The sequence below is a fragment of the Podarcis bocagei genome, assembly GCF_964188305.1.
Source record: "Podarcis bocagei genome assembly, chromosome: W".
NCBI lineage: Eukaryota > Metazoa > Chordata > Lepidosauria > Squamata > Lacertidae > Podarcis > Podarcis bocagei.
The window spans coordinates 95,169,188-95,178,389 of NC_138131.1; the positions used below are offsets into that span (position 1 = coordinate 95,169,188).

General features: G+C 49.1%; 1 protein-coding gene and 2 pseudogenes across 3 annotated transcripts in view; 2 read left to right on the plus strand and 1 right to left on the minus strand.

Annotated features, from left to right (window-relative positions):
* Window positions 1-9,202, plus strand: part of LOC308578231 — a 1,025,155-nt pseudogene that overhangs the window by 394,525 nt on the left and 621,428 nt on the right. The gene's annotated exons all lie outside the window — the stretch shown is intronic.
* On the plus strand, window positions 2,046-2,821 carry LOC308578306 (barrier-to-autointegration factor pseudogene; annotated as a pseudogene). Its single transcript has one exon. The product of its transcript is annotated as a barrier-to-autointegration factor pseudogene (transcript).
* LOC308577930 (anaphase-promoting complex subunit CDC26-like) lies at window positions 6,981-9,165 on the minus strand. Its single transcript, XM_081178278.1, has 2 exons — window positions 8,929-9,165; window positions 6,981-7,412 (listed from the first exon to the last, which is right to left on the minus strand). The coding sequence occupies exons 1-2, from the start codon at window positions 9,007-9,009 to the stop codon at window positions 7,266-7,268; spliced, it is 228 nt and encodes a 75-aa protein (XP_081034404.1). The 5' UTR covers window positions 9,010-9,165; the 3' UTR covers window positions 6,981-7,265.

Below are 9,202 nucleotides of genomic sequence, written 5' to 3' on the forward strand. Positions count from 1 at the left end.
ATGCAGGAGACAGATTTTGATGCTGCCTCCTTATATACAGGTGAAACTCGGAAATTAGAATATCGTGGGAAAGTTCATTTATTTCAGTAATTCAACTTAAAAGGTGAAACTAATATATGAGATAGACTCATGACATGCAAAGCGAGATATGTCAAGCCTTTATTTGTTATAATTGTGATGATCATGGCGTACAGCTGATGAAAACCCCAAATTAACAATCTCAGGAAATTAGAATATTAAATAAAATCAGAAAAACAAGGACTGCAAATAGAGCCATATTGGACCTCTGAGAAGTAGAAGCATGCATATGTACTTAGTACTTGGTTTGGGCCCCTTTTGCATCAATTACTGCCTATCAGCCTGTGGCACTGCTGAGGTGTTATGAAAGACCAGGATGCTTCAATAGCAGCCTTCAGCTCTTCTGCATTGCTCGGTCTTATGTCTCTCATCTGTCTCTTGGCAGTGCCCCATAGATTCTCTATGGGGTTCAGGTCAGGCGAATTAGCTGGCCAATCAAGCACAGTAATCCCATGGGCATTGAACCAGGTTTTGGTATTTTTGGCAGTGTGGGCAGGTGCCAATTCCTGCTGGAAAATGAAGTCAGCATCCCCATGAAGAATGAAGTGCTCCAAAATCTCCTGGTAGACGGCTGCATTGACCCTGGACTTAATGAAGCACAGTGGACCAACACCAGCTGATGACATGGCTCCCCAAATCAACACAGACTGTGGAAACTTCACACTGGACTTCAAGCATCTGGCATTGTGTCCCTCCCCGTTCTTCCTCCAGACTCTGGGTCCTTGGTTTCCAAATGAGATGCAAAAGCTGTTCTTATCAGAAAAGAGATTTGCTCTATTTGCAGTCCTTATTTTGCTGATTTCATTTAATATTCTAATCATCACAATGATAACTAATAAAGGCTTGACATATCTTGCTTTGCATGTCATGAGTCTATCTCATATATTGTTGTTGTTTAGTCATTTAGTCGTGTCCGACTCTTCGTGACCCCCTGGACCAGAGCACGCCAGGCACTTCTGTCCTCCACTGCCTCCCGCAGTTTGGTCAAACTCATGCTGGTAGCTTCGAGAACACTGTCCAACCATCTCGTTCTCTGTCGTCCCCTTCTCCTTGTGCTCTCCATCTTTCCCAACATCAGGGTCTTTTCCAGGGAGTCCTCTCTTCTCATGAGGTGGCCAAAGTATTGGAGCCTCAGCTTCAGGATCTGTCCTTCCAGTGAGCACTCAGGGCTGATTTCCTTCAGAATGGAGAGGTTGGATCCTCTTGCAGTCCATGGGACTCTCAAGAGTCTCCTCCAGCACCAGAATTCAAAAGCATCCATTCTTCAGCGATCAGCCTTCTTTATGGTCCAGCTCTCACCTTTTAAGCTGAATTCCTGAAATAAATGAACTTCTCCACAATATTCTAATTTTCCGAGTTTCACCTGTATACTGGCCACATTCACAAAACACACTTAAAACACTATTGTTTTAAATAGTCATGGCTTCCCTCAAAGAATCCTGGGAACTGATTTGCTAAGAGGGCTGATGTCAGGGAACTGACATCGGAGCTAGAGGCGGAGGGAAGGCTCTTAAATGATGCTGGAGAAGGGCCCAGCAGGGAGAGATGCAGCTCCGCAGATGGGGAAGCAAATCAGCGCAACACCAGGGATATAGAGGGGCTGATGGGGGAATCGGCGAGAGGGCTCCAGGACTCTTCACCGGACACCAGCGGGGAGAGCACGGGTCCTCCGCTACCCACGCCCACCCTGCACAGAAGACTTCCGCGCAGAGAGAGTAGGAGGAGACTGGGTGTCAAACAACTTTTATGTTGGAAAAGATTTAAGAAACGCCCACTGACGGATTCTGCTAGCGACTGAGGCAGCCACGAATTGAAGGGCTATGCAGACAGAAAAGTTTAACAAGGCAACATAACCAGGAGAGGCAGCAACTTACGCATGAGCAACCCCATACCCATTACAGCTGAGAACCCCTTTTCTGCTCCCAGAGCAGTTTATCAATCCCTCTTCACAGGGAACTCTGGGAATTGTAGCTCTGTGAAGAGACTAGTGGGTCTTCTAACAACTCTCAGCACCCTTTGATGGGAGCAGTGGTTGAGGCGAGAGAGCAGGCAGAGCTGCAGGCAACATGACCACCAGTCAGAAGCATCAGGACTTCATGGCTGAGCCCATGGGGGACAAGTCTCTTGGTACTTTAGCTGGCATTGGAGATGTACTTGGCAGGAAGCTGGAAGACAAAGGCTTTGACAAGGCGTACGTGGTTCTGGGACAGTTCTTAGTGCTGAAGGACCTCTTCCGCGAGTGGCTGAAGGACACATGCGGTGCCAACGCCAAGCAATCCAGAGACTGTTATGGCTGCCTGAAGGAATGGTGTGATGCTTTCTTGTGATTGTTGGCCAAAGCCTGGTGGATGCTGTGAGGGCTTTTGTAGTTGAATAGAGATTGTTTCTCCCCATCTCTCTCAGCACCTACTTCTTATAAACCTTCCAACATCTACACAAGCTGCTGAGGGCTATTGCTCCCAACACTGGGGCAGGGTGGGGGGAAGCCACGGCTGCCTTTTAATGTAACTGAATCTTTTTTCCTCCAGGGAGAGGATTGAGAAACATCAAATGTTCTAAACATCAAGTAGGTCGTTGTTTTTTACGTGGCTTTAATAGCACCCCCCCCTCACTGTTAGGCCACCCAACTCCAGAACCAGACCTGCCTGCTAACAATAATGGAAGTTCCCCTACTACCTTTGTTTGAGCTCCAGTTAGACTGAGATTTACCCGTCAATTCTGAAGACAAAAGATGTTATTAGGATTATTACAGTGGTGCCCCGCAAGACGAATGCCTCGCAAGACGAAAAACTCGCTAGACGAAAGGGTTTTGCGGTTTTTGAGCTGCTTCGCAAGACGAATTTCTCTATGGGCTTGCTTCACAAGACGAAAACGTATTGCAAGTTTGTTTCCTTTTTCTTAAAACCGTTAATACCCAGGGTGCATTGCTTGAAGAGGTGCAGTTGCGACTTGACTTCGAGGAGCAACTCATAGCACGTGGTGTGGTAGTATTTTTTGAAGTTTTTGAAGACTTTGCTGCTTTTTGAAGCTTTCCCAAAACTTCTTTTGCAGCCATTTGGTAAGTTAAACTTTTAAAACTTTTTTGGGGGGTTTTGGATTTTGGGTTGGGGTGTTTGGAAATCAAGGACTTGGTGTTGGGGAGGGGTTTGTAAGAATCTGGAAGCTTGTGTGTTTTTTTCCTGCATTTTTTGTGACCATTGGGCCACTCTGCTGGTTTTTTTTTTAAAAAAAACTGGGTTTGAATTTCTGTGTGGTGGGTGGCTGGGGGAACAGTTGAGGAGGGGTTTGCAATAATTTGGAAGCTTGTGTGGTTTTTTCTGCATTTTTATGATTTTCTGTGACCATTGGGCCACTCTGCTGTGTTTTTTTAAAAAAAAATTCTGGGTTTGAATTTCTGTGTGGTGGGTGGCTGGAGGAACAGTTGGGGAGGGGTTTGCAACAGTTGGGGAGGGCCTGGGGGAACAGTTGGGGAGGGGGTTGCAACAGTTGGGGAGGGGGTTGCAACAGTTGGGGAGGGGGTTGCAACAGTTGGGGAGGGGCTGGGGGAACAGTTGAGGTTTTTGAAGACTTTGGTGATTTTTGAAGCTTTTCCAAAACTTCTTTTGCAGCCAATCGGTAAGTTAAAGTTTTAAAACTTGGGGGGGGGGGTTGGATTTTGGGTTGGGGTGTTTGGAATTCAAGGACCTGGTTCTGGGTTTGAATTTCTGTGTGGTGGGTGGCTGGGTGCTTTTGAATTTTTTGGAATTGAAGCACTGATTTATTTATTTTTGGGGGTTTGCGAAGGTAGGAGCTGTGCTGCCATGGGACCCAAGAAGACTGCTGCTGCAGAGGCCGGCGAGGGGAAGAAGGCGAAGGTTACGCTGGAAATGAAGAAGGAGATCATCCGGAAGCACGGCGGTGGAATGCGTGTGACAGACCTCGCCAGGGAGTACGGGAGGAATCCATCGACCATCGGGACCATCCTGAAGGTGAGGGAGAAGATCCTTGCGACTGATGCAGCCAAGGGAGTCACCAGGATCGTGAAGAACCGCCCAGCTGTTCTGGAGGAGGTGGAGAAGTTGCTGCTCATCTGGTTAGAAGAGAAGCAGCGTGTAGGGGACACAGTGACTGAGGCCATCATTTGTGAGAAGGCCAAGGCCTTGCACGCAGACCTCGTCCGGGAACAGCCAGGAACCTCAGGCGAGCCAGAAGTCTTCAAGGCAAGCAGAGGCTGGTTTGACCGGTTCAAGACAAGATCTGGAATCCACAGCGTGGTCAGGCATGGAGAGGCTGCAAGTTCTGATGTTTCTGCGGCTGAAGACTTTGCAGCGGAGTTCCTGGAGGTTGTGACGACGGAGGGCTACGTTCCACAGCAGGTCTTCAACTGTGACGAGACCGGGCTGTTTTGGAAGAGGATGCCCAAAAGGACTTTCATCACACAGGAGGAGGCCACGTTGCCTGGCCACAAGCCCATGAAGGACCGTCTGACCCTGCTCTTCTGTGCCAACGCAAGCAGCGACCTGAAGATCAAGCCCCTGCTGGTGTACCACTCGGAGAACCCACGGGCCTTCAAGAAACACAAGGTCGACAAGGAGCAGCTGAGTGTCATGTGGCGATCCAACAGTAAGGCTTGGGTCACACGTGTGCTGTTTGTGGACTGGGTCAATCTTGCTTTTGGCCCTGCTGTCAAACAGTACCTGCTGGACAACGACCTGCTGCTGAAGGCTTTGCTTCTGATGGACAATGCTCCTGCTCATCCTAAAGGCCTTGAGGAGGACTTGTTGGAGGAGTTCAGCTTCATCAGCATCATGTTCCTGCCGCCTAACACCACGCCACTGCTCCAGCTGATGGATCAGCAGGTCATCGCCAATTTCAAAAAACTCTACACCAAGGAGCTTTTCAGGCGATGCTTCGAGGTGACTGATTGCACCACCATCACCCTGCGGGAATTCTGGAAGGACCACTTTGACATCGTCACCTGCTTGAAGATGATCACCACGGCCTGGAATGGGATCAGCCAGAGAAATTTGAATTGCGCTTGGCGCAGCCTGTGGCCGGACTGCGTGGCACCAAGTGACTCTGATGCACCAGAGTCAACAGTGGTGCAGGACATTGTTGCCTTGGGGAGGACCATGGGCCCTGGAGGTCACAGAGGAGGACATCAGCGAGCTGGTGGAGGAGCACGACCACGAGCTGACCACCCAGGAGCTGGTCGAACTGCAGGCAGAGGCTGCGCAGGAGCAGGCCTCGCTGGAAGAGGAGGAAGCAACTGAGGAATGGCCGTCCTCCAAAGAACTGAGGGACATTTGCCTGAAGTGGAAGGATGTGCAGGCTTTTGCACAGCGGCACCACCCTGACAAGCACGTGGCACATGACCTCGCGAACACTTTTGATACGAGGGTCATGTCGCCTTTCAGGGAGGTGCTGAAAAGGCGGATGAAGCAGCAGACCATGGGCAGGTTCTTCAGCAAGAAGCAAAGAGTGGAAGAGGAACCTTCTTCGAGTGGTCCCCCAGAGTCTTAGAAAATGTACTGTACACTTTGTTGATTTTTAAATGTTTTTCTGTCATGTTTAGAAACTTACTTGTTCCTTCAATTTTTGAAATGCTCTTTACAGTATGTGTGACTTTAAAGAGCACTTAATAAACTCTTGTTGTACCAAATTTGGCTTTGTTTGGACTTTTTTTGACCATAGGAACGCATTAATTGAATTTCAATGCATTCCTATGGGAGTTCGTGCTTCGCAAGACGAAAAATTCGCTAGACGAAAAAACTCGCGGAACGAATTAATTTCGTCTTGCGAGGCACCACTGTATTTTTGTGAGTTCTCTCCAGTATTTGATCCCCGCTATAATTTTTATGCTACTCAGTTTATTGGCAAGAACCAAAAATCAGCTGTGTTAACTAAAACGACTCCTCTCAGCACCCTTAACAAACGGCAGCTCCCAGAATTCTTTGCAGAAAACCATTACCAGCTAACGCTTGTTCTAATCAGTAAACCCAAATAAAGTAATGGACCCAAGTTAGTCTCGTTCATTAATTTCAGTGTATCTACTCTGAGTAGGACTAGCATTGGCTACAGCCCATTGCTTATGAATGGATCACACAGAATTCAAGCACAAAAGGCAGGAGCAGATGTTTTATTGCAACCCATGGACTTGTAAGGCAGCCTCTTGTGGCATACTGTTTTGCAGGAAGATTAATTTGTCAGTATGCAGCAGCTTTAGACAGAATGCCTTCTTCCCAAGACAAAAGGGGAGGGGGAATCCTCAAACACTAAGTAACATCTCCTGCACCTTTGGAGCATCTCTGTAACAAGTAGATCTTGGTACCTTGTTTCACCCCGAAAATAAAACCATATTGATCATAACCGTGGTCAACTCATCTTCGTGTGAGAAAGATGAGGAATATAGTGTGGTTGCCCCCCAAATCCATTTTGCTTCGAAGTCAGACTTTTCGTCCACTTAACTCAGTACAGTCCACTCTAAAGTAGGCGAAATTCTGCCACTGTCCACCAGACAATGGTGAACTCCTAATTCCTATCAACCTCAGCCACCCTATTTCAGTGGTCAGGGAGGATGAGAGCTATGATTCAGCACTGTCTGGAGGGCCACAGCTTCCGCACTCCTTGTCTACTCCAGGGATACAGGCAGCAAATGGTCATTTCCCAGGCTGGCAACTCAGAAGCATTTTTAACTGGTGATGTCAGCAGTTCAGCCTGGGACCTTCTGCATATCCAGTCTCTGCTCTTCCACTAATAATCTAGGGCCTCTCAGTTGTAAATAAACCCACTCTACAACCACCTCAAAGTAAAAAGTAAAAAATGCTCAATTTCACTTCTGTTGCTGCACCCATCAGCAAGGCTCAAGGTCTCTTTCACAAGTAAAAATGTCCATCTATGTTTATACAATGAAGCATGCAAAGTTAAAAACAAATATTTTATTAAGCACAGCAGCCTAGCAAGGTTGCACAAAAGAAACCATCAAGTAAGGAAGATCCCATCTTTGTAGGGAAAGCAAGACTTGCTCTGCTTGGAGGAGGAACTCCATTTAAAACCTAGAGGAGAGCAGCTCAGTCTCTTCTGCTATTTCTAAACAGAGTTTGTTGGGCTCTTGAAACAAATTCCTGCTTTCTTCCAAAGCTCACAGGTACCAGGCACTCCCACTGTCCACCCTTTGGGCTCTAGAACTCAAAGTTCCCAAACTGAGATTAACAATTGTTTGGTTTGGGCTGGGGTTTGTAGCCAATCCGGTCATGTATCATCTGCTCCCGGCTCTTATGATCAGTGCTGAGTCCCAGCGCACACTCAGCATCGCTGGCTCCCACCATGTCCACCTCCTCGCGCTTCCTACGACTCTGTGGAAACATAATTAAAGCATAATTAAAGAAAACTTCTCCAGGACAATCACATATGTACCTCCTCCGCCCATGCCATGACATGTTTTCTTTTTCAAATATAGCTGTAATGAATCTGATTCTTTGCTTTCAGATTTAAGACATTGCAAGCTGTCAAAAAATTCTGCCACAGAAAGGGGCCAAACACCTTTACTCGTGAGTGCAGGGGGCTAACATGGAGGCAACCTCAAGCATAATTTGGCATTTAGATCTGCTACTGTGTACGCACAAACACACCTTCTTGCACAGGAATACAAATAGCCATTTTATACCAAATTGGACCATTGTTTCATCTTGTTCAGTATTGTCTACTCTAACTAACAACAATATTGCAGGATTTCAGGCAGGGAGTCTCCCAGCCCTACCTGGGAGACTGAACTTGGGAGCTTCTGCATGCAAAGGAAATGCTTTACAGCTGAGCTTATGGTCATGGAACAAAACACAGGAAGCTGCCTTTTACAGAGTCAGACCATTGGATCCACTTAGCTCAGTATTGTCCACCCTGTTTGGCAGCACTTCTCCACGGTTTCAGGCAGGAAGCCTCTTCCAAACTTACTTGGGGATACTCACAATTGAACCTGGGACCTTCTCAATGCAAAGAAAACCCTTTGACACTGAGCTGCGACCTTTTCCCCAGCCAACAACCTTTTATTAAAACAAGCAAATGGCAGCCCTGAGGAGCCAGTGTTCTTTCTCCGTACTGTGCATAATTTTATAAGCTTGTTTGTGCATGTTCCACCCAAGTAAGAACAGTGGGGGGGGGACTGCGCCCAACTCCAGCGGGTGGCTCTACCTCACCGCCTGTTTACTATACTCGGTACCCTCCTGAGTGGGAGAGAGAAGACCGGGCCTTGCAGCTCAATAACAAACAGGATGGCTACTCCCCTTGTGAGGAGAAACAGGTTTTTAAAAAAGAAAAGAGAAAGCAAGGCCAAGAGAATCTCTAAGCATGTGCAGAGTGCGCAAACAACAACACCAACACCGAAGAAAGGTGGGCAAGGAGCGCCTTGCCGTCCCGCAACCAACCAACCAACCAACCACTCACCCCAGTGGCATAGCGTGGGGGGTGCAAGGGGGGCAGGCCGCACCGGGCGCAACATCTGGGGGGGGCGCGCTCGCTGCCTCCGGAGTCGCCGAAGAGCCTCGGGCGCAGGCTGTAGCGGAGCCGCATGTCTCGCGGAACCGACGAGCTGTGCGCGCGCCCGGGCTGAAGGCGCCCGGCAGGCAGCGGCTCTCAGTGCTCGCCGCGGAGGACGCGCCAGGCAGCCCCTCCTCACAGCCCCGCCTCCGCCGGTGCTGCTGCCGCTGCTGGACCGTTGCATTTTCCTCGCCTCTCTGCCCCCCTCCTCCTCCGGGCAAGCGGCGTCGTTTGGGCAGCAGCGCCAGCAGCAACTCGCAGGTTAGGGGTTAGGGGGGCGCAAATTACGTGCCTTGCCCCGGGTGCTGACAACTCACGCTACGCCGCTGACTCACCCACCTCGAGTTCCTTGCGGGCGCCGTCGAACTCCTCGATGTCGTCCAGCTTCAACTCAAGCCGCGTCGGTTTCCGCCGCAGCATCTTGCAAGCAGACCTTTCCCCACACTGCGGCTCTCTCGCACGTGCGCAGCAGCTCCCCGCTCTTTTCTTCACCTGCACCTCTAGTTCAGACGCCGACGCCAGAGGCTCGATCCCACCACGCCCCACGTCGCCAGCCAGCAACCCGGAAGCTCTCGCTCCGCATAACCATGGAGCTCCAGGGAAGCTAGAGCGG